We start from the raw sequence: 25,805 nt of genomic DNA on the forward strand, positions 1-25,805 counted from the left end.
GGCTGTCTAGCTGTCTCTTGAATGCCTCCAGTGTCAGAGAGCCCACTACCTCTCACAGTAATCGATTCCACTGTCGTATGGTTCTAACAGTTAGGAAGTTTTTCCTGATGTCCAGTCGAAATCTGGCTTCCTGCAACTTGAGCCCATTATTCTGTGTCCTTGCACCCTGGGACGATAAAGAGATCCCGGCGCTCCTCTATGTGACAACCTTTCATGTACTTGAAGAGTGCTATCATATCTCCCCTCAGTCTTCTCTTCTCAAGGCTAAACATGCCCAGTTCTTTCAGTCTCTCCTCATAAGGCTTTGTTTCCAGTCCTCTGATCATCCTTGTTGCCCTCCTCTAAACCTGTTCCAGTTTGTCTGCATCCTTCTTGAAGTGCGGAGACCAGAACTGGACACAGTATTCAAAATGAGGTCTAACCAGTGCTGAATAGAAGGGAACTAATATTTCATGCAATTTGGAAACTATACTTCCGCTAATGCAGCCTAATATAGCATTTGCCTTTTTTGCAGCCACAACTGAAGTGGTCTCTAGCCCCTGCAAATTCATGCCATAATAAAAGGTGTTATAGAGCAATCAAAATCATGGGAACCCAGCAGGAAGAGGGGTGGCTGAGGAGCTGGCAGAAAGTTCCACGGCATCCACTCCCCATTTGGGAGCCATGTGCAGGGGCCGGAAAAGCAAAGGCTGGTTCCCATGAACAGGCCTACCAGGGAATAAGCACTCCCCATTGACCACCATGGAAATTTTACTTGGATCGGTACCCGTGGGGGCACTCCGAAGACGAGGAGGAAGATGTATAGGTTTCCCCCCCAGCTTCTCCCCCACCATGCCCCCGGACGGCCCCATTCCCAGCAGACCCCCCCCGGCAGCGCCAGCAGGGTCCTGGTGGCATTGTAGCTGCACCAGGACAAGGGGCTTCTGCCAGCAGAGCCCAGCGGTGCCAGGAGCTTGCCATCTCAGCCAGGGCCCGCCACATCCAACTGCTCCCAGCCTGGCGTAAATACAAGTTGGATTGCGCCCTTGGTCTTTAAGGTGTCACAAGATTCTTTGTTGATTTTGCTGCAACAGACACAACAGGGCTATGCCCTGTTTCATGCCCTTACAATCAAAGGTGGAATACAAAACACTGCAGGACTTTAACTACAGATATCTCCAGATGGCTGGGGCTGATGGAAAATGTAGTCAAAAATGACTGGAATGCACCAGATGGGGAAAGGCTGATGTAGAGTGTGGGTCCAGAACATCCTTTAGAGAAAAGTTCCTGAGATGTGCTTCAAGAAATAGGGAATGCATTTTCATGCCTGAAGAAATCTTCAGTGAAAATTCAACTTCTCAACTTGTGGGTGGCATTTAGCTCCTGAATCTTGAAGAACTCCAAGATCTGACACCGTGTGTTTTTATGACATTTGAATATCACTCGTGCCATCAAAAAAGAAAAAAGGTAAGGCTACTAACACAAAGGAAGCAGATTTCTGATGAAATTTTTAATATTAGTTTCAGAAGCAATCAAGCAATTCAGTATGCTATCCTTACTACATCAGTGTATCTAGGATACAGGGGTTCAAGCAGGCAATAAGGTGTGCCTCCAGACTATCACTATTTTGCAAGACAGATTTGAATGCATACCAGGTCATTAGGTTTGTGCCGTTAAAGGGCTCTGTCACCCTAGAGCAACAAATCCACTTTTTTTAAAAAAAATGTGACTTTATGCATTTTGGAAAGTGATGGGGAAATGTACTGAAAAACATGGGATGAACAAATGATAAAAGACATGTAAACGGGCCACAAACAAATCAGAATGAATGCTCAATAAAGACGGTATACTCTAACCTCTGCATAAGCATGGTACAAGAAATCAGGATGAATACTTATCTGGAGGGGCCCAAAGAGAGGTAGAACACAATTTTTAAAGATTCCCTATGCATTACTGCTCCACATTGTTTTGGAGACAAGTAAAAGCGTTCAGCACCGCAGTATGCTATTAAATAGTCAAGATGCTGACACTTGGAAAAACAGCACAAAACACCAGAGGCCTCAAAAGGTGCACAGTATGAGGAAAAGAGCAGCGTGTTCTTTCTAGAAAAAGATGCCAGACTGGAAAAATATCTCTACAAACAGGACAAACTCCTTATTTGTGTTTAATTCAGTGTCCTAGTTTCTAAGATGGCAGCCCAATGCAAGTAATAAAGCATGGCCAGGTGGCAACAGTTCAGGAAATATTGTGTGTGAAAGGCTGATATAGCGATAACCAATTTGGCTCACATGGAATGCCAAACCACAGGGTAGGCCCATGTGCTCGACTGCATAGTCCTGTGACTTGTGCTGGCCAGCTTTGTGCACACAGAACTAGAAAACCTTAGTTTCTGGTTGGACTAGGAAAAGGGAACATAACCATAGACAAGCCTCAAACTGTCAAAGAGCAGGCAGCAATTCTCATCTCTGTTGCTTCCTTTAACTATCAAAGAACAAGCAGCCCTAAGTTGGGTGATAAGTCTCTGCCTACTCCCTTAAACTCTGAATGCCCTGTTATCAGCCCGCTTGCATTGCCTGCCTGTATGTTTCCGAGCTCGATTCAAGGTGCTGGTTTTAACCTATAAAGCGTTACACGTCTTGGGACCACAATACCTGATGGACCGCCTCTCCCAACACAAGCCCACCCATACGCTACGCTCAACATCAGGTCCTCCTTTGGATGCCTACTCTGAGGGAAGCTGGGAGTCTGGCAACAAGGGAGAGGGCCTTCTCAGTGGTGGCCCCCAAATTATGGAATGATCTCCATGACGAGGTGCGCCTGGCACCAACACATTATCTTTTCGGCGCCAGGTCAAGATTTTCCTCTTCTCCCAAGTATTTTAGCATGTGCTTTAAATTGTTTTTTAAAAAAATTTAAATTGTTTTTGTGTTTTGAAAATTTGTATATTTGTTTTTATTGTTTTTAATTGCTGTAAACCACCCAGAGAGCTTTGGCTATGGGGCGGTATATAAATGTAATAAATAAATAAATAAAATATCAGGTGCTTGACAGGTAGAAGGCTCTGCCCACCTGTTGCACTTCCCCACTCAAGATAAAACAGAGGTGATTTTGGCCATCATTATAGAGACTGTGCCTCTACATCACGTTATTAGTAAATATAGATTTACTAATACAAACACACAGACACCTCTATTGCTAGGTTATTTATTGTATGAGTTTAAGGATAGTAGTAACATTGTATTATTTAAAAATTACTACGCTAAGAATGGTGTGATTTTGTGACCATGGGGAGGGTAATATGAATTTTTTAAAATTTAAAAAAATGTTTTTAAAGAAGTATACTATTTGCATGTGAAGGAGGATTGTTTTTATATACAAATATAATTCTTTACAGAACTAGAATGTTTCTAATACTTTCTATTCTAAAAATTCCCTCATTCTCTCAGCTAAAATCCTCTCATTCTCACTTTGGTGCTGTCTCCTTGGAACTGGCCTCTCTGCCTGTATCCATGGTAACTGGTATGTATGGTATACAGGCTTGACTCCAAAGATAAGTGGAACAGGACTTGTACTGAACATCCCAGCTCTCCAAGGGCTGGGACAAAATAACATTGTAATGTAGAGGCTCATAGCTAAAATGTGCTGGTATTAGAATTACTGAGAAATTACCTGATTGGCTAGAAGTTAATGTAGACAGCGTAATCACTATGTAACAGCTATGTAATGCTCATGTATAACCCCTTGACTGGATATGATATTTGTTCTAAAATGTATAAAACCGCTATGCAGTCAGTGCCACGTTGCAGAGCTTCATCAAACATCATGGGAGACTGACCGGGCGCATGTAACCAATAAAGGCCTACCTTTGCTGCACACCTGTGTTTTCAATTTCTTCAGGACCCTTGGTCCAGCAGAACCCAAAATTCCCCATCACATGAGCACTCCCCGCCGCCCCCAAAACACATCCCAGGAGGGTGAGATTGGAAGCTTTAGTTTATTTTATTAAAGCAAGTCAAAATATGAGATCAGTTTGATCTCAGCTCATTTTAATAAACCATAGTTCAGCTCAGTATGGACTTTTAATAACAAACTGCCATTAGAATAAACCAAGGAATGGATATTTTCAGTCTCCTCCACTTGCCCATGTTCTGAATTAGCACTGTGGACAAATCAAGTATCTGTCTGGCTTTTATAGATCACTGCTCATAGTTGGTGCAAGATCCATCAAAAATGCATACCCACAATCTTCAAGTGTGACTATGCATCTGAACCACATCCCTCTTTAGCACCTAACCATTTGAGGGGGAGGGGGAAGAAAAGACTTTGCTACCAACAACACTAAGCTTGGGTCCCAAACGCTAGGATAAGATGGGCCTGAACAAGGTTGCGCTGATTTTATAGGTAAATAGTATTGCAAAGGACCAGGAAAACCACAATATCCTCTTCCATTTAATGAAAAACAAAATGTTTTCTACCAAGCATCCATTTTAAAATATGAATCAGTTATCCATTCCAACTTTATATACAGCAAACACTCTAAACAAACAACAGTTTCTCAGTATTTATAAGGCACAGGCACTTGAAATCCCCTCTTCAGCACATAAACCTATCTTGCACCACACCACATACGACAGATTTTCTTCAGTTTAAGCTTTCCATAGGGATTCTTCCTGCCTTCTTAGAATGAGGACACATATATGCAGAAGGTCGTGTGGCTTTAGGCCACTTGGGCTGCCTCATCCATTGGCTGGTTCCAAAACCAATTTGTACCGTTTGGTTAGCCTCTTAACGAGTCATTTTCCTCTTACTGGGTATGAAATCTGAAAACAAGAGGGTAAAAAGTGGTCAAGAAATCAACACACAGGAAGGAAAATATTAAGAAAGCTAAGCTTCAAGAAGATAGATTTCTTAGTAATGTTTTTAGGAAGAACCTGTAAGTAGAGGAGGAGTGGCTTACGCTTCCTCTCCCAAAACATCTTTCTTAATGTGCAAAGACTACCTCCAACATACCTTCATCACTAGAATGGTCATTTTCTTCTTCTTCTTCAGCATCATCCTCTGTGATGACAGGCATGCTCAGGTTCCTAGCACCTTGCTCCTCTGCCAACTGCAACATTCCTGCAAAGACAAGAGCGGTATTAAAAAGAGACTTTTCCCATTTCAGCTCCATAGCAGAGTCAGGCCAGGCCTTTGCCAGCCAATTTTGCAGGATACCCTCCTGTTATATACTGCTAGCAGTTTGCATAGTTGCTGATGAATAGGTGTTCTTTTAACCGGTTACTTTTAGTTTTCCGTTAAAGGGGGAGAGGGCTACCAAGCCCAACACTACTGTCCTTAATTCCCACTGCAAGTATCTTGGACCAACAATTCAGTTATGTTTTGGAATATGGGAAGCTACCTTATACTGAGTCAGCCATCTAGCTCAGGACTGTCTACACTGACTGACCGCGGCTCTCCAAAGTTTCAGACAGGACATCTCTAGTCATACTTGGAGATACCGGGGATTGAACCCGGGGCCTTCTGCATGTAAAGGAGCTGCCCTACCACTAAGCCATGGCCCTTCCATTTATAAACATTTAGAAAGTTTAGGGGAGAAACTATACACTTCATAAAGATATCTAAGCAGTTTATATAAAAACTATAGAAATAAAACATTCAGTAAAATCTCCTAAAATCAACATAAAAGCAAAGCAAACCTATAGTGGAAGTTTTGTGTAATTTCAGAACTCTTCCTGTTCTGGTTCAAGGCTTGCGCCTAATCATCCCACCCTTGCCAGATTTTTTATTTTATTTTTTCCCAGATATTTCAATAGTCCAAAATCCCCATATTATTTAACTCTCAACAAAGCATTTTTCAGTGGCAACTGGAAATATAAACTTTTTTAAAAATACTAGATTTTACAGCACCAAAAAACAGTCTGAGAAACCCAAACAAGATTTGACAAAAAGCAGAAATGAGGTCCAATGAAGCATTCATGGAATAAACACAAATAGCATGACTCAAAATAGCTTTGGCCTATTTATCAGGCTCCAGGTCCATTTACAATGCTCCAGGCCAACCAAGTGCCATCTATCACCATCTGGGCACAGACAAGGCACACAGATGCATATTTTCAATGGCTGCTCACAATTACAGACCTTACTCCCCTTATGGTTCATCACAGCCTTATCTTCTCCCAAAGACAACAGGCAACCCGTTTCTCTGGTTAGCTTTTAGAGACCAGGAGCTGAGTCAACTGACCTATTGATGAATGCTTGTCTTCGGAAATAAATTGGTGTCAGGGAGGGTAGACAGACGGGTGTGCCAGAAAGACCACGGTCTGCCTTCTGGCACACAGGTACTGTTACAGCACTGGGAGTTCAGCTAAATGATCTTTCAGGATCCCTTTCAACTCTGTTCCCACAGTAGTAAGAAGAGACTATTAAAATGATCAAAACCATTGGACAAGTTTAGCCTGGCAGATTCCCTTCTGTTGTGGCCATAAGCAGATGGTGATTCAGCTCTCCTCATCAACAGCCAGATCTGAATGGGATGCCTCTTTCCCTCCCTGAGAGAATCTTACCCTGCTTGGGAATCTGTGTGAAAAACTTTGAGGGTCTGCTAAGGTGTTGAATGCTGTACCTACACACAGCTTTGTAAATATTTGTACATACACACCAACATTACACAACACCAGTAAGCCTCCTGCGACTTCCTTCCAAAGGAAACCAAATCAAGGTAAGCACCCATGAAATTTCTCACTACTTGGAGTATTTGGGAGTACAGAACAACACGTACAGAACATGCACTCAAAGCCCCATTATGAGGCCTGATGAGCCTTTGAGCCTTCCACCATTGCTTCCACACCTGCTGTTCAAGATGGCTAACAATACAAAGTCTAGGTCATCACGTACAATCCACAAGATTGTGGGCTCAAGGAGGGAGTGCAGCAGCCACACAGACAGGATCCTCACATCCCCTTCCCTAAAGACAAACCATGGTTTCAATGAAAGGATGGATCCTGGAGGAGCAGATTTTGTACCTTCCATCGCGATTGCTCAAGGAGGCCTGTGCAGCAAGTGCAGAAATTAAAAGTCTGAATACAATTCAAGAGGCACGAAGGAATTCACACACACACTCACACACACACTTCCGTTTTCCAGAGTATTTCACTACCTTTGTTTTGCAAAGTATCTTTCTTCCTCATTGGCTGCAATCTTTTGCTTGTTCTTTTAGCCTTTGGTGATTTAGATTTCCCATGTTCTGACCCCGATACAGAAGACTCTAGCTTAACTTGACGATGCCGCCTTGATTTGGAAGCCTAAAAAGTTTGTTTGTTTTTTAATCCAGACAAGTAAATTAACCAACAAGAAAAACAAAATCCTAGTAAAAGGAAGAGACAGACAGACACAAGGCAACAGTATTTTGTAAAAAAGCAAGACAGCAAGCAAATGAACTACTGGATCTTGGCCACTACTTAATTCTGCCACCAATTTTGTTATCGTGTGCCATATTCATTTACAGAGTGGTTACCAAGGAAAGTCAGGGATTATACCCTATGGCTCAGGTGGGCAAGGATTTATAACACCCAAGGGAAAAGATCCAGATTTTATTACCCCCTAGTATTAAACATCAGTGTTTTCAGTTGGGCATGTAATCTTGAATAGGATCATGGTACTTCTTCAAGGAGATGGTATTGTAACATTTAAAAGATATCAGAGATCCACTTACAGATCTCACATATTTTGTTCTCTCAGTCGCATTTTACATCTTGATCTCCCAATGCTAGTTTGCTAGTCCGGCACTGATCAATGCTCTTAACTCACCTAGGTGATGTGCTCATATTGCAAAACAATGTTATAGACTTATGCAAAACTATTGGACCTCCAAATAGCTCTAGTGGGTTCTTCTTATTAGGACTAACTTCTACCTGTGGAAGTCTATGAGCTTTTCAGATTTCTGAACTAAGAGAACATTTGCATCGCACCTTTAACTCAATAAGACAGTCTCAATTGTGTGGTATGCAATTTAGAACAGCTTATATAAATTAACATATACCTTTGCTACATACATTAAAAAAAGAAATCAGAATAATCAGGAATAGTAAAAGGTATAACCTTTAATCATACAGAAAAGTACAGAAGGAGCCATATATTTCAAACGAGAACCCATAATTGCAATGGCAGGGAATTTCTTAACTACAAGTCCCTTCGTATTTATTTTTTTCCCCCATTTATATCCCACCTTTCCTCCAAGGAGCAAAAGATGGCATACAAACATGGTCCTTCCCATTTTATCGTCACAACAACCCTGCAAGGTAGAATAAGCTGAGAGAAAGTGATTGGCCCAAGGTCACCCAGCAAGGTTCATGGCTAAGTGAAGATTTGAACTCTGGTCTCCCAGGTCCTAGTCTAACACACTAATCACTACACCATGCTGGCTTACCTGAACAACTGCAGAGTAAGATCTGGATTTGATGTCATCCAATATTCTGGCTCTTTCAGATCCCTGGAAAAGAAAAATCTCTAGCATTACCTGGGGGAGTGGGGGATTCACATTAAAAAAAAGTTCCATTTTTTAAAACTGGAAGAAATATCCAGATCCTGCAACGAAACAAAGGCAACTGTTTTCTTTTAAAATAAACTGTTAGGTGTTGAACATGCACCTCTGCGAATCACATTGTTTTGTCTTAAAGGCTTGTCCAGAATTCTTGTTTTGGAAAGGAGAAATACTGATATCTGCAGAAGAGAGTTGAAGGTGCTTTAATCTACCAGGCTACAGGAACAGGTGCAGCTGTGCAGGCCACATGACTGGCTTCCACAAATCATCCGGGGGTGGGGGGGTGACCCAAAGAAGAGAGGCCAGATTTTTCCCAGGGCTTGTCCTGCACTCCTGGCAGTGTGCTACAGAGCTATGCCAGGAATAATTATAAAGGAGTTGCATGTTAGGCCAAGGATCACCAGGACATGGTGTCCTCCAGGTATTATTGGACTACGACTTACATCAACCCAGCTGGTGTGGCCAGTGATCATGCGTTGTAGTCCAACAACACCCGAAGGACACTGCATTGGCTATCCCTGTGCTATGCTATCCCGCACCAGACCAAGGGTGAGGAGCCTCCAGCCCATGGGCTAGATGCAGCCCCCACTGAATTTCAGGTCAGGCCAGATATTCCGCCAACAGAAGCAACAGGTGTGTGACTTCACCTGCTACTCCCTCTCCAGGGATAGTTGCAGTAATGTTCCTGTTAAGTCAGTAGGTCCCAACCCCAGTAGCAGAGCATCAGGAGATGGCAACACCCGAGCACAATCACCGTTTTCATAGGATTTTAAATACACTTTTCATATCATACAATTAAAACATGCATATATATATATATATATATATATATATATATATATATATATATACACACACACACACACACACACACACTAAATAATTGTGTGCGGCCCTCAAGTCATTTTTTCTGTTGGTCAATGGCCCATGGGGGGGGATCCACCCCGGCACTAGACACTGACATAGTTACTGCATATAACTCAGCTGTCCTGTTGTTTTAGGCATCACAAGAACTGTTTCCTTACTTCTGACTTTTGCGAAGAACCTTCCTTTTCTTTACCCATAGTCGCCAAGGATGGGTCCTGGAAAAGCACAAAACATTCCACTGTGAGTGAGCACTAAAATATGAAGGCCTTGGTCCAGAGCAGATATTCTACAGAGATACTCACGATCTAGGAGTACTGCATGCCCACATTTCAAACAGACAGAAAGGGCACCCTCATCTGCTCTGCACAAGTTGCATGGCTATGCATGCATGGCCAGGAAAGGGCTCTCTCATCTGCATGGAAAATTGGCTGTTTCCCTACCCAATTTACACAGGATCATGCAGCAATGATTTCTATATATCCAGGAGCATCTCTTTGGATCTGCTCTTTTGTTTCTCTTTGCAACAAGACCCAGTGCAAGTATGCCTCGGCCAAACACTCACGCTGCAATGGTACAAACAAGTCTGGATTATGCTGCTTGTCTATATTGGCACTATCAACTTCTAGACGCCACCAAAAAGGTGAATTTTAAAAAGCCCGATCCTTCTTAGTTCAGTTTCATGTTTAAGCAGTACTGTAATTGGATTCAAGATTTGATACTTCTTGTTTGCTAGAAGTTTTTCTGTTTACATTTTACAGCGTTTTCCTGCATGTCACTCAGATCTCCTTAGGGAGAAAGAGCAGGATGTAAGTGATTTTAAATAAATGCATAATACTGTACTGTAGCACTCCACAGTGGGAGGCCAGAAATCTGCTTTTATGCATGCATCATGAAGTACTCCAAGATTCCATTAAACAATGCACAAACTCTACGTCTAGAAGACAAATCTTCCCAATCCAGCTCTCTGTTCTGCATGGAGCGCCCCTTCTGCATTCACATCAACTGAAGGAATAAATCTGGCAACTCATTTGGCTTGCCACCCCACCCACCTGCCAGCCTTTCCCAACAACGCTGTACACAGACATCCCAGGTGCCAATAGGCAGCTGCATCCAAAGCTAGTGGAGAGAGGGGCTTCCCAGCTTGGCCCTCCGCAGCTGACCACTCAAAGGGCAGCACCACACTCGGGCCAGGGAGTGGAGTTGTCAAAGCCTGGTCTGCACCATGAATCTCTGGAACAGGGTGAATGTCCTCTGCTGCAGCCCATCACCACAGTCATCCATGGATCAGGATGCACAGCAAAGGTGCATGAAACATTTTCAACGATCCCCATATTGTGGAACTCCTCACCTGGAAGTTTACTAAACTCCGAACTTCTTTCAGAAGAATGGTGAAGCCCTTGAAAACTGATCTGGCCCTTAGCACTCATGGCTAAACCAGTTTGCAGTAGTACCATCTCTTTTTTTGCTGTTTAACATACCTAGGTTATTTAAGGCTTTGGGGTAAGGCACATTACATATTTAAATAAGTAAATATTTAACTGGTATTGACTTCAAAGGGAGAAATGGCTTTCAAATCATAGAAACATAGGAAGCTGCCTTATACTGAGTCAGACCATTGGTCCATCTAGTTCAGTATTGTCTACACTGACCGGCAGCTGCTCTCTGGGGTTTCAGACAGGGAGTTTTTCCCAGCCCTATCTGGAGATGCCAGGGATTGAACCTGGGACCTTCTAAATGCAAAACAGATGCTCTACCACTGAGCTACGACTCTTCACCATCTAAATCAACATACAAACAATAAAATGAAGCCACCTACCATCTTGTTCTTCTGCCACTGTTGATATTCCAAAACGATATTCTTGAAATTGTGTACCAAGTCATCTTTTATCAGATTAAGAGCCTTGTCTGGCTGGGACTGGTCCACAGAGATCAGACACTTCATTTTTTGATAGTGGTCATGAACATTCTTAGTTTCCTTAAAATTGAAATAAATGTATTATAAGGCAGGACAGCATTGGCAGCTACATAAAATCAGCTTCAGATCAGTTTTCCACTTCCCAACAATAGGGGCAGATAAAAGTATTAGCTCCCCTCTATACGGCACTGGTTAGGCCTCATTTATTACTGTGTCCAGTTCTGGACACCACACTTTAAGAAGGATGCAGACAAAGTGGAACGGGTTCAGAGGAGGGCAGCGAGGATGATCAGGGGACTGGAAACAAAGTTCTATGAGGAGAGACTGAAAGAATTGGGCATGTTTAGCCTGGAGAAGAGAAGATTGAGGGGAGATATGATAGCACTGTTCAAGTACTTAAAAGGTTGTCACACAGAGGAGGGCCAAGATCTCTTCTCAATCGTCCCAGAGTGCAGGACACGGAATAATGGGCTCAAGTTGCAGGAAGCCAGATTTCAACTGAACATCAGGAAAAACTTACGATCAGTCAATCAATCAAATACTTTATTGCTTCTAGCCATTGGCCATTGCAAAACACGTTTAAAAAACACAACAGTAAAATTTGTACAATAAAATGCAATATGTTCTGTCTTGGGAAATCATGGCTGCTCGGCTTTGTTTGTATTGTCTTTCACTATTTGGGCTCTTAATCTCTTCGCTGCCATGGCAAAGTTTGTAACCGCAATGGTCACCTCCTTAAAATTGTCGGCCAAGAGGTCAGTAAGTATAAATTCCTGTACTAGGCCCTCTCTAGGTTTTAGGAAGGGATCTAAAAATTTATGTCTCGGGGAATTGTACAGAGGACAATAGAGCATGTAATGGGGGAGGTCCTCAATCATATTATTCCAGCATATACAGAAACGTTGGTTTCTTGGCACTCCCTTATACCTTCCCTCTAAAACTGCTGAGGGCATTGTCTGAAACCTTATTTCTGTAAATGCTCTGCGTTTCTGTGGACAGGAAAGGGTAGAAAAATAAGCGGCGGGAGTGTGGTTTATTTTGAAGAGCGGGAACCAGGTCGAAAACTGGGAACTCGACACTCGGAGTCTATCTTGAGACTCATCAAAATTGAGTACCCAGTTGTTCAGCTCTTTTGGGGTGAATAATTTAAGATCATAAGGTGCTAGATTGTAATGCTCAATTAAGAGTTTTGTAGATTGCGCCCACCCCCCTTTTTGAATTTGTTCCTGCCAGCAACCTTTGACTAATGCAGAATCGTCCAATAATAGGATTTTCCTCCAGAATCTTAATGCTGCCAAGTCGATTTTTGCAGTTAATGAGTGGATTCCCACTTCCGTCCTTACATGTGCTGAAGGGGAACTGCGTGGGAGGCCCAGAATCTGTTTTAGAAAAGAGTTTTGTAAAGGCTCTACAGTGCGTTTGAGGGCATGTCCCCACAATTCTGCCCCATATAGTAATTTGGGAATTACTGCAGTTCTATATATTTTTAGGAGGGGAAGGATTAATTGGCCTCCTCTCGTATAATAGAACCTTTTTAATTGGCCAAATGTTTTAGCACTGGTTAGTTTGATGGCTTCCTCTTGCGCTTTCCAGGTGAGTGTATTTGTAAAGACTATGCCGAGATACTTGAAGGACTTCACTTGTTCAAGTCTGCGTCCATTTAAAATCCAAGTGTTTTTTGTCCTCCTGTATCTACCGCAAACCATGATTTTTGATTTTGCCTGATTTACTTGGAGGTGGTGGGTTTGACAATATTCTTCCAAACCGAGGAGTAATCTTTTTATACCTATTTTGTTCATGGACATTAAAACCAGGTCATCCGCATATAATAGTACTGAAATTGTTTGGGAACCTACAGCGGGGGGAAAGAACTTGGGTGCGGACAGTGCAGGAATTATGTCATTTATAAAAAAATTAAAAAGGAATGGCGCCAATATGCACCCTTGTTTCACCCCTTTCATTATAGGGATGTCACAGGATAAGGCGCCATTCCTTCCTAAACGAATTCTTGCCACATTGGATTGGTGTAGAGATTTTATGAGCCACACCAATCTCTTGTCTGCATTTGAACGGTCCAACTTTTGCCACAGAATCACCCTATCCACCGAATCAAAAGCTGCCACAAAATCTATGAAGGCAATATAGAGCGATACATTCCGCCCTTTTACGGCCTTGTTTATTAGGTGTTGTAGAATAAATGCTTGTTCTTTTGTGGATCTTCCCTTTCTAAATCCGGCTTGTTCCTGGTGAATAATTGAGAACTTTGCATCCCATTCAGCTAGTTTGTTAAGCAGGAAGCGACCATAGAGTTTTGCCGCTATGTCGAGCAGACTAATTGGCCTATAATTTCGGGGGTCAGCTGGATCCCCTTTTTTAAAAATAGGTACAATTATGCTGGTACGCCAGCCTTTCGGAAACTCGCCTACGGTATTAATGTGTGTAAATAAGGCCACAAGTAAGGGACCCCACCATGACATTTCGGCCAGAAAGATCTCCGGTGGCATCATGTCTTCTCCCGGAGCTTTACTTTTGCGTAGCATCAGGATCAGGTCTCCAATCTCGGAGCTTGAGAATGGGGGCCAGTCGGGCAAGTCTGACGGCCTTTCGAGGTAGTGTGGAAGAGATAATGGGACCGAGCCAAAAATAATTCTAAAATGAGACACCCACGTTTCGGGTAAAATCGGGGGAATTGGGACGTTTTCCCACTGGTAATTACCCCATTGGACAAGTTTCCAAAAAAGTGCATCCTTGCCTTGGAGATGGGCCTGCTCTAACTCGCGCCAATTGTTTACGAAAAATTTTTGTTTTTTATCCTTTAGTAGTTTTTTGTAAGCTCTCTTCATTAAGAGTAGGCGATGGGTTGCCTCCTTAGAATAATTTCTTTTCAGCTTTTTGATTTGGGTAGCTAACTCCCTCTTCTTCATTTTGCACTCCCGGTCAAACCAGGAATTACTCCTCCCCATCGGTCTTTTGGTGGTGACAGTGGAAACATGGGCTTCCAGAGAGGCAATCACGTTTTCATATGAGCCCACAATATCCCCCTTTGCCGATGCGGCCTGATTTCGTAATTCCAAAAGAGGGGGTGATTCTAATATTTGTTTTACTGAGGATTCGGTATCCCATGACCATTTAATACTTCTAGGCCCTACTAGCCTATCCAGAAATAGTTTGAAAGTGATTGGGCGTATAAATGGGGAAGGATCGTGTAGGGTTAGGCAGAGCGGTAGATGGTCGCTGTCCGCTCTACTTATTGTCCTCAACTCTTTGACTAGGGGCATTAAAGAAGAGGATCCCAAAAAGTAGTCTACCACACTTACGCCTCTAGTTGAGATGAAAGTGTAGAAGCCGTGAGAAGAGTCTAAGTATGTTCCATTTATGCAATTGAGCTGGTGATTAATCAAGAATCGGAACAAATATTTTCTGTTTTGATTTATAACCTTGTCCCTTGATTCTCTAGGGAGAACTGTATAGTCATCAGAGGATACACCCACTAGGTCCCCTACTAGAGGAAAATTTTGTCCTAGTCTTGCATTTAAATCGCCGCAGATTAACAACAAGTGCGACGGGTAAATGCAAGCCAGTTTCTCCAGATAGTTCCCAAATAACCTCCATCGCTCTGCTCTGGTCTGGGGGTGCGACGGGGAAAAGTAAACATTCAGACATGTTATATAAAAATTATGCGAAAACGCGATTATTAGAGCCAGACAAAAGTCCGGTGGTTGTTCACTCGGCACTGTTACCCGGACGTCCAACGACGCAGCTATTGAGGTTGCAATACCCCCACAGCCTCTCCCTCTCCTTGCTGGCTTAGTGGCCGGGCTAACCCAGGTTTTATAGCCTTGAAGGGAAAGAACCTCCTGTGTTGTTAGCCAGGTCTCTTGGAAACAGAGTATGTCGAACGATCGGATGAACTTTGTAAAATCTGCATCCCTGGCCTTGCTGTTCCATCCTGAGATATTCCAAGATGAACAGGTTAAATCCGGGTACGTGGAAGGAGACTGGATCTCACGCGGTAAGGAAGTATGGTCTGCCGCCCGAACTTCGTGGTGCTGTCGTGTGTGTAATTCATGATAGTGTCAGTTCTTCCCAGTAGGTGATGGTAAAGATTCTATACAGTCTGGAATAATAGTACAAACATTTGAGAAGCGAGGCCTCAACACTGGTGTCGTGTGCTCCTGTACAGGGGATAGTTTCTCTGGGGATCCTAATTCCTCAGGAGCCAAATAGCGCATTTGTGCCCAAGCGAGGGTGTGGGATAGCGGTTTTGCTTTAGGGCCTTGCCTAGAATCGGCCATGAGTTCATTTCCTCTTAGGTTCGTCTGGCAATTAAAAGATTGTGAGTGAAGATCTACAATCTGAGAGACCTCCGTATTCTGTTTGTATGAAGATCGGAAGGAGGAGGTCTTTAAAGCCTGCACATCTGGTTCCAGAGATGGCAATGTCGGCAGCGAAGATGGATTATCCAGAATCATGTCATGTAATACCGCTGTTAGTTTGTTTAAGTTTACTATTATTGACCTTTGTTCATTCTCTGGTAGCTCTTCAAATGTTTTAATCAGCTGTATTTCTTCCGGTAGAAAGTTTCCTCTTAGGTGGGGAGTTACACAGGGGAGGGCCGAATCCAATCCTCGCGGCGTGTCCGTTTTCCTTGGGGGGAGCGTCCTATCACTTTTGGTGATGTATGATGACTTTGAAGGCGAATGAAGATTTATTGTTGGCCCTATTTTAGGGCTTAGTAAAGGTTGTATAGCTGCTGCATTAATAAAATGTCTCGTAACCACTATTCCCAGGTCTCCCAGGGCCGCTCTATTTGCCATAATGGAGCTGACCAGGTTGGTATTTGTAAAATGAACTATGGACCTTAGTGGGCCATATTGTGAAGGAAGGACTTCAATGTTTTTAATTTGCTCCATCTGTATACGTCTCTGCAGGCAGCTGTCCAGCAGTTGCTTTAGATGTCTTTTCCGCGACTGGGTGATTTGATTGGCGTTTGTCCACGGAAAATTTATTAAGACCACCGAATCAGTACTCAAAATCAAGTTCCAATGAGGACTTGATGGTCCTCTCTCCTTTTGGTTTTCAGGAAAAACTTCCTAACTGTTAGAGCAGTACGATAATGGTACCTATTACCTATGGAGGTGGTGGGCTCTCCAACACTGGAGGCATTCAAGAGGCATACCTTTTGGGTATGCTTTAATTTGGATTCCTGCACTGAGCAGGGGGTTGGACTCGATGGCCTTATAGGCCCCTTCCAACTCTATGATTCTATGAAAACAATTGAACATTCCTTAATAACGGTTCAGCAGAAATCATCTCTCTTTTTTCCCCCAGATGTCTTTTGAAAACAATATAGTTTTTTCAGTTTGAATTTTCTCTTTTTAAACAATCTGTATTTTTTTTAATGTTTTTGACAATGTTTTGTGGTTGTTTTTGCTGATTTTATTTAATTTTATATGTTGTACTCCACCTTGGTATATTCTTATGACAGCACAGATTATAAGTATGTAAATAAATAAATAGTATAGAAATGGATTGCACCACTTCTTTATGTGACCATCATGGACAGACTGGATAAAGACAGCCTGGCCTAAAAATACTCTTAACAGACACACATTTTTCCTACCATGTTCCCTCCTCCTCTTTCTGCAGAAAGAATATCTTATGCAAGAAGCCTCAAAAGAATCAGGCTTTAAACTGCTGGATTTCCAGTTTTTCTTCCAATTCCCTAATGTTCCTCTGTAGCTTGCATGTAAGAATATCTAGTTCCTCTCTGAAAATTGCTAACTGGTTAACAGAGTTGCACAAAAAAGGTTGTTTCCCTTGTGCTTCTAGCACTAAAGCAGGGGTGTGGAACCTATGGCCCCCGGATGTTGCTGGACTACAACTCTCATCATCCCTGACAATGGGCCATGCTGGCTGGGGCTGATGGGAGTTCCACAACATCTGGAGGCTCACAGGTTTCCCACCCTTGCTGTAAAGTTTTGTACCAAATGAGGGCACAGGGAATTTTAAGAAAATGGAGGTCCAAGAATACCCTCATCCTGCAAATAAGTTCCATATGGTAATCAAGCAGTGAGCATCTACAAATAATTATAAGCAGGTTCAGCAGAGAACATTTGTAGACATGCAACTCAACATGCTGCCTTTCAATACATTGCTGTAATTTAAAATGAAAATTGTTCAGCCTTCCTCTCTTTTTACTCACTTGCCCAATGTTAGGCCCCATGTAGGATTTTCAGGTCTACCAGGTGCCAACATAACACTGTCAGATTATTCAAAAGAAATCTCAATAATTATCCAGAGGAAAATATTGTCTCTCTGAAAACATAAGTTGAATTTCATAATAAATTGTATCTTTTGCAGCACTCTACCATCACCAGCAAGCCTGAATAAGATGCAACAATGTTCTCTAAGCTATGGGAGTATCTGGTAGGTTCTTCAAAGCCTGGCTTCAGATTTTGGTTACAAGGACAACCATGTTTAGCTCCAATGCAGATGTAATGCTACATCAAGGTTAAAGCAAACAATGAATGGAAAGGAGGGACATTTGCACAGGAGTGAGGAGGCAACGGCACCTAGTCCATTGTACGCTCCTAACAGCCTAAGCATGATTATGAGATCAAGTGCGTTATTTCTGCAGCAGGTCAGGTGGTTCATTTTTATTTAAACGAGATCAAATACAAAAGTGACAACAAAATATTTTCAAATATGTATTGTTTTTAAGATGTTTCTAAAGATTAAGATTTTAAATCTTAAAAACAATTACAATACAGATGCAGACTGGGACAAGGTATCTACTTAAATGGCTCATTCAAAGTGGATATTAAACACTAAAAACAAAGACCTTCTGTTCTAGGGCATCAGGGTATTAATTAGAGACACAATTCAAATAAAGAACATTTTTGGCAACCCTAACACATAACAAGGAACGTGGATGGTTAGCACCCAAAGCAACAGAGTGACCCCTGTAACATGGTAAGATTGATAAACCAGTAAGTTAGGCCATCTGAAATATGCTGTTGTACAACAGCAACGTCCATGTTAGAGCAGGATGCATATTATACCTCTAAGAAGTCATCAGGGCTAAGCATCGCAACTCGGTCATTTGGATCCCTGAACTCACTCTTCATCTCAGTCTTTTCATGCATGTTCTTTTTAGTCCTAAATGAAAGCTGGAAAGAGAGGGAGAGAGAGAGATGGCCACATCATCAATTCAATTTGTATCCCCCTCCTCCCACAGCAGCACAGCGCATAAACACATCAACAATAAAATAACTCTTTATATGGCATTCTAAAAACCAGCAAACTCAGGAAAAAACAAAAGGAAAAACTGGGTGTCCAAATTGATCAAGTGAAGTTTTAAACATTTTGCAATGCAAGAATTATGTTCTATGCAGTGCACACTGCTCGTCACAACACAGTCCCAATAAAACGGGTCTTTCCATAGAATAGAAACTGGCATCAGAGGCCAGCAGGTCAACAAATGTTCACCATCAAGTATACCTGCCACTGAACAAACACAACAGATGACCACATCCAATTACAATTTTGTTAATATCAATTCAGTAACTCACAAATTTAGGCATTGCTGTGAAATAGAACGCTTTGTCCATCCGAAGCTTCCTGAAGATATATGCTGCATCATAATGCTGCGCATCTAATAGCTCCTGTTGGAATTTATTGATTTCTGACCAATCTTTGAGTGCAACCCTGATCTGAGGAAAAACACACAGATATTTCTTCAAATCCAGGTAAGAAATATAACCTAAATGCTAATGCAGGTAAAACAAACTGTGAATGAAAAATGCCAAGTACATCAGTGGTACTGAAACAATGAAAGGATGAAACAAATAAGACGGGGACTTGAGCGATGTTGGCGGAAGACTCGGTGCGAGTCTGACCGAACATGGGCTACAGCCTATCTGAAGGCCTACTCCGTGGCAGTGCGGGTAAAAAAGAAACTTTTCTGCCACCATTGCGTCTGCTGGGAGCCGTCCAGTGGAGCTGTTTCGAGTGGTCAGGGGTCTTTTAAACTCTGGCCCCCAGGAGGGTAATATAGATCACTCAACAGCCCGCTGTCAAGAATTTGCACGGCACTTTGCAGATAAAGTTGCTCAGATTCGCTCCGACTTGGACGCTAAAATTGATACAGTCTCAAGGGATGTAACTTTGGCTCCTGCTTGTCCAATAATAATGGATTCCTTTCAATTTGTACAGCCAGAGGATGTGGACAAGATCCTTGGAGAGGCGAGAGCCACCACATGTCTGCTGGATCCTTGCCCTTCCTGGCTCATTAAAAGTGCCAGAGGGGGACTGGCTGAGTGGGTGAGGGGAATAGTTAATGCCTCTTTACAACAAGGCAGAATTCCATCATGCCTAAAAGAGGCAGTTGTACGGCCTTTGTTGAAAAAGCCCTCCCTGGATCCCTCCATAATGGGAAATTATCAGCCAGTCTCCAACATTCCATTTTTGGGCAAGGTAATAGAGCGTGTGGTGGCCGCCCAGCTCCAGAGATTCTTGGATGAAATGGATTATCTGGATCCATTTCAGTCTGGTTTCAGGCCTGGTTACGGGACAGAGACAGCTTTGGTCGCCTTGGTGGATGACCTTCGCAGAGAGCTGGACAGGGGGAGTGTGTCCCTGTTAGTTCTACTGGACCTCTCAGCGGCTTTCGATACCATCGACCATGGTATCCTTCTGGACCGCCTTGCTGGGATGGGACTTGGGGGCACTGTTTTACAGTGGCTCCGTTCCTTCCTGGAGGGACGAACCCAGAAAGTGGTGCTGAGGGACTCCAGTTCGACTCCTTGATCGTTGACAAATGGGGTCCCTCAGTTTTGTCCCCCATGTTATTTAACATCTATATGAAACCGCTGGGAGAGGTTGTCCAGGGGTTTGGGGTTCTGTGCCATCAGTATGCGGATGACACCCAACTCTATTTCTCCTTTCCACCTAAAGCCAAGGAAGCTGTCCTGGTCCTGAACCAGTGCTGGCATCAGTGATGGACGGCGAACAAATTGAAACTAAATCCAGACAAGACAGAGGTGCTCCTGGTCAGTCGAAGGGCAGATCAGGGAATAGGGATTCAGCCTGTGCTGGAAGGGTTACACTCCCCCTGAAGACACAGGTTCGCAGTTTGGGTGTGCTCCTGGACTCTGCTCTGAACTTGGATGCCCAGGTCTTGGCCGTGGCCAGGAGTGCCTTTGCCCATTTAAGACTAGTGCGCCAGCTGTGCCCATTCCTGGAAATGCCTGATTTGACTATGGTGATGCATGCCTTAGTTACATTTCGTTTAGACTACTGTAACGCGCTCTACGTGGGGCTGCCTTTGAAGACTGTTCGGAAACTTAAACTGGTACGAAGAGCTGCAGCCAGAGTATTAACAGGGGCTGGTTACAGGGACCATACAACTCCCTTGTTACAACAGCTCCACTGGCTGCCAGTTTGTTTCCGGTCACAATTCAAAGTGCTGGTTTTGACCTTTAAAGCCCTATATGGCCCAGGTCCAGGCTATCTGTCAGACCATATCTCCCTATACGAGCCTGCCCGGGCCCCGAGATCTTCAGGAGAGGCCCTTCTCTCAGTCCCAACACCCTCGCAAGTGCAACTGGTGGGGACGCGAGATAGGGCCTTCTCGGTGGCTGCTCCTAGGTTCTGGAACTCCCTTCCTAGGGAGGCTCAAATGGCCCCCTCCTTGCCATCCTTCCGTCGGCAAGTAAAGACTTTTTTATTCCGACAGGCTTTTGGGATAGGTGTTTAGGATTGGGCTTTACAAGGCTTGTTTTATTGTTTTATATTACTATCTGTATTATTTTAAATTGTTTTTAGATTTTTAAGTGCCTTTTACGGTTTTAAGGTTGTGCATAGTTTAATTGTATTTTAATTGTATGTTTTTCTATGTTTTTAACTACACATAGTTTTATTTGTAAGCCGCCCTGAGTTCCAGTTTGGAAAAAGGGCAGGGTAAAAATAAAGTTTCAATTCAATTCAATTCAATTCAAGTACTTGCAACTAACACCAAATTACCCCAACCCCACCCACTGGCTAGCAGGGTTGAACACAGCACCAAGGGCGCCACTGCATCCAGAGCCCTGCCCCACAAACCAGCTAGGGCAAAAGTGAGGGGAGGAAGACTGCTGTGCCAGCCGGCCAGGCCTGCAGTGGCCAGGCCTGCAGTGATCAGGCCTGATCCAGTCACCTGACATCAGTAGGCCTAGCTTGGGATCCAAGGGATCCTGGGTGGGCTCAGCCCCTCCCCCTCCTCAGAACACCCCAATGGAGGGCTTTCTGCCAGCTGTGATCCTGCCAGCAGCACATTCGCCCACTCACACATTCAGTAGGAGGAGAGGGAGGAAGGGGGTAGTCTGTGCTGACAGAATGGTGCTGGCATCACTCTGCAGGCAGCAAGGCTAGACAGAGAGACCTCTGCCCAATCCAAATGTTCCCCAGACTGGCGCAAAGAGGATTTGGGCTACTCTGCCGGGCAGTAAACCTGAGCGTCAGGGTCAAATGCTCTTCTATACACAAAAGTTCCTTGCATATACATACATACATACATAGTGTGTGTATATGTGTATGTGTGTAAATATCTGTATCTATATACACACACACACAAACTAGATCAGAAAGAAGGGTTCTAGCTAGCCTCCCTTACAACATGCTAGTTTTCTACACAGAGGGTATTTTTTCAGCAGGGAGGAGCATTGCACCATGAGATGCAACACCCCTCCTCCAACACTGCAGTCCAGTCCAGATATTTATTATTAATATTATAGTTTATTTATACCCCACCTTATGGCCAAAAGACTTGTTTACTACCTCAGAGAAAACTAGGCTTCACCTCCATTTGTCTTTTATGTAAGAATATAAAAACAGCCCTGATGGATCAGGCCAGAGGCACATCTAGTGCAGCACCCTGTTCTTCCAGTGGCCCACCAGATGCCTAAAGTAGGACACTTTCCTCACCTGTGCTTCAGAGTGGTATTCAGAGGCTGTTGCAACAGCTAAGGTCTTCTTAACAGGAAAAAATGGTTCTTGGAAGCTTGACTTCTTTAACTCTGATTATATTTATTAATTTACACACTTGGCTTGCAACAACACTAAACTCTGCTTCTGCAAACTATAAGGAAAAGGAAGGAAGTAGTAGAGAGAAAAAGCGGGAAAAACTAGTTGCTTTCACTTCTCATAATATTCAATAGGGGTTACATAAAAAGATATCCCTTTAGGCCTCTCTATGTGTTACACACAAACCATTCCCCTTAAAGAGACAACAAAGTTTCAACAGCGGCATACTACCACAGACAGTGGAAGTACGTACCAAACCATCTGCTGCAACAATTTGTAAAGGACACAGAGGTCTGAACAATTATCTTTTTAAAAGAGCTATAGCCTTAAAGTGTGTGAAACTGCATGCTTAGAACAAACAGTGGGAGGTACATGCTTTTAAAGAGGCAAGTAATCTATGACTGCCTCCCAATCAGGAAAAAAATGCTAGTTGAGGATCAACTGCAAGTCGACCAATGCTTAATAAAGCCCATATTAAATAATAAAAGGCTGGCTTTGGCACACTATGTCTTTAGAACAGTCTTGAAAAACAGACCAGTATAATCCCCATATGACAGAACAGTAGGAGGAAGAGAGAGATAAGGCTGAGAGAGCAGTTTGTCTAACGAGAGACGATTGAGGCAAGACCTGAACACTTTTCTGATGTTTGCCTCCTATATTTCACCAGCTTTATTCTAAAGACTGCACTTCAGTTGCAGAGAATATTGCAAGGGGTTGAACGCAAATAGATTCAGGTACATTTACCTTTTGTTTTGGCTGGCACAGTTGCATATTATACAATCCATATAGGATATAAAGGGCACCAACTCGGATCTGGAAAGTGTAAGGAGGCAAGAAGTACAGCCATACCAAAGCCAACGCTTCTTTGGTGAACTTTATCTGCTCTGGAGTCCTTATTTTACCACTAAGAGATAAACAAGATATAGCACAGTGTGTGTCAGTTCCATCCGTTGCATGTTAATAAATTACTAAAGATCCCACATCGTTAATGACAGAAATAGATGCAAACATAACCCAACGGCCTCTGGGAAAGAACAGCAGCAGGTTTTAAGAGGGCTATGACCTAGGAGAGCTGGGTTCTGATCCCCATTCATCCATGAAAGGTTAACTTGGATTCCTGCACTGAGCAGAGGGTTGCACTTGATCGCCTTATAGTCCCCTTCCAACTCTACTATTCTATAATTCTATGAAGCTCACTGGGTGAATCTTGGGCTAGTCACTGTCTCTCAGCCTAACCTACCTCACAGGGCTATTGCGAGGATAAAACAGGGAAGGGAGAACCATGTATACCTTGAGTTGCTTGGAGGAAATGTGGGATATAAACATAACAAATAAATAAATACATAAAATTTACGATGCGGAGGGGCACCTCAGGTCAGGGGGATAAATGCAGCCCTCCAGGTCTATGTGGCCAACGGGACTCTTCCCAGGACACCCCCCTCAATGCCCCTGGTCTGGGACCTCCTCCAGTGCTTTTCCTGGCTAGAATGGGTCCTTGGACTGTTTATTCATCTCATCATAACCGTGTTGTTATGTGCCTTCAAGTCGATTACGACTTATGGTGACCCTATGAATCAGTGGCCTCCAATAGCATCTGTCCTGAACCACCCTGTTCAGATCTTGTAAGTTCAGGTCTGTGGCTTCCTTTATGGAATTAATCCATCTCTTGTTTGGCCTTCCTCTTTTTCTACTCCCTTCTGCTTTTCTCAGCATTATTGTCTTTACTAGTGAATCAGGTCTTCTCATGATGTGTCCGAAGTATGGTAACCTCAGTTTCATCATTTTAGCTTCTAGTGACAGTTCTGGTTAAATATGTTCTGACACCCAGTTATTTGCCTTTTTTTACACGGTCCATGGTATGCGCAAAGCTCTCCTCCAACACCACATTTCAAATGATTCACCATAACCGTGAGGATGCCTCTTACTTGCCCAGAGAGAGAACAGACAAGTGAACATGGGCGAATGTACAAACCTCTGATTTTTACTATACAAACTTTAAGAGACACACTTGATGCTTCATTTGCTTTCGCTTCTGCCCAACCCCCAGCATGCCTATCACCTCTGACTGCAGAGGCACAGCATAGCCATCATGGCTAGTAGCCATTCATAGCCCTCATTGACAGCATCAAAAATAAATAGCCATGGTAAAGGAGGGGGGGGAATGGAATGGGCACAACCTGCTCAGTCACTCTTTAGGGCAAGGATGGGAAGGCTTTGGCCCACCAGATGTTGCTGGGACTCCAACTCCCATTACCAGGCAGCGTGGCCAACTGTCAGGAATGATTGGATTATTACTATTATTATTATATCCTGTCCTTCCTCCCAGAAAGAGCCCAGGGCGGCAAACAAAAACACTATAAACACTCTAAAACATCGTAAAAAAACGGACTTTAAAGCAAAGCATCTTTAAGCATCTTAAAAAGCAATTCCAATACAGACACCCCAGCAACATCTAGAGGGCCACAGGTTTCCCCGTCTCTGGCTTAAGAGATGCTGGCACTCTGCCCATGCCCAGGGGCAAGGCGTCAAAAACAGGCGCGTATATGGGGGGGCTGGGAATTGGGCGTAGCCTGCTCGGCCTCTTTTTGGGGACTGGAAAGGAAGAGGAGCAGGAGAAGCCGCCGCCCAGGTTCACCCACTAGAAAATGGTGTGGAAGCGGCGCTCCTTCCACAGCGCGGCGAAGTCCGCAAAGCGGACACTCTCAGTCTCCTGGAAGCGACCGAGCAGCGCCTCGCAGTCCGTCTTCAGCCCCGGCCGCCCACTCATGGCCTGCGAGTGACCAGCGCCGCTCCGCCACCTCACAGCACTCTTGCGTCCCAACTGCGCATGCGCGTTGGCGAGAGGCAGGGCAAGAGACTGGTTAACCCATGCGCTGCGGGCACGGAAGAACCTCCCGCAGGCTTACTGCTACGTCTCCCCTCCCCCCCCCCCCGGAATTGCCCTTTTAAGAGTTAACCCATAGTGGTCGCGAAAACAAAGCGGAGCGGGCACCTCCAGCCAATCGCAGCCACAGCTTGGCTGCTCGTTCCGACACTTAGGCTGCAATCCAATACATACTAAGTCCTATTGAAACCAATGGAACTTACTTCTGAGTAGACACAAATTGGATTGCAGCCTTTGCGTTCCTTTTTATCTCTCAGGGTTGCGTGTGGCTTCTCTCTGCCGCTGTGAAATGGCTTTAAAAGGGCTGGTTTTTAGTTTTCCTAAAAACTGTGTGAACAGATCTGGAATTTATTCATTTTTTATAGCAGAGCAAAGGGATTGGAGGACGGGTGGGGCAGAAGGGTGAGAAACTGGTTTTACCCCCGGTTGTTGTTGTTACGTGCCTCCAAGTCGACTACGACTTATGGCGACGCTATGAATCAGCGACCCCCAAGAGCATCTGTCATGAACCACCCTGTTCAGATCTTGTAAGTCCAGGTCTGTGGCTTCCTTTATGG

At 43.7% G+C, this 25,805-nt stretch overlaps 1 protein-coding gene across 1 annotated transcript; it reads right to left on the bottom strand.

Moving 5' to 3' along the window:
• Positions 1 to 4,410: 4,410 nt before the first annotated feature.
• Positions 4,411 to 25,253, bottom strand: SNAPC1 (small nuclear RNA activating complex polypeptide 1). Its single transcript, XM_061612394.1, has 10 exons — positions 25,004 to 25,253; positions 23,109 to 23,268; positions 18,875 to 19,015; positions 18,365 to 18,472; positions 11,202 to 11,360; positions 9,544 to 9,600; positions 8,405 to 8,467; positions 7,136 to 7,280; positions 4,990 to 5,097; positions 4,411 to 4,799 (listed from the first exon to the last, which is right to left on the bottom strand). Exons 1-10 carry the CDS (start codon positions 25,129 to 25,131, stop codon positions 4,765 to 4,767), a joined length of 1,104 nt encoding a protein of 367 aa, XP_061468378.1. The 5' UTR covers positions 25,132 to 25,253; the 3' UTR covers positions 4,411 to 4,764.
• Positions 25,254 to 25,805: the final 552 nt, after the last annotated feature.

This window comes from Rhineura floridana, chromosome 2 (genome assembly GCF_030035675.1).
Source record: "Rhineura floridana isolate rRhiFlo1 chromosome 2, rRhiFlo1.hap2, whole genome shotgun sequence".
NCBI classification, from domain to species: domain Eukaryota; kingdom Metazoa; phylum Chordata; class Lepidosauria; order Squamata; family Rhineuridae; genus Rhineura; species Rhineura floridana.

Excerpts from the sequence above, each read along its gene's own strand:
- SNAPC1 (XM_061612394.1), bottom strand. The coding sequence starts at position 25,131 with ATGAGTGGGCGGCCGGGGCTGAAGACGGACTGCGAGGCGCTGCTCGGT. Across the intron at positions 9,601-11,201 it reads AGTGGCAGAAGAACAAGATG|GACCCATCCTTGGCGACTAT; the intron begins GTAGGTGGCTTC and ends GTGCTTTTCCAG. Across the intron at positions 5,098-7,135 it reads AGATACTTTGCAAAACAAAG|GAATGTTGCAGTTGGCAGAG; the intron begins GTAGTGAAATAC and ends TTGTCTTTGCAG.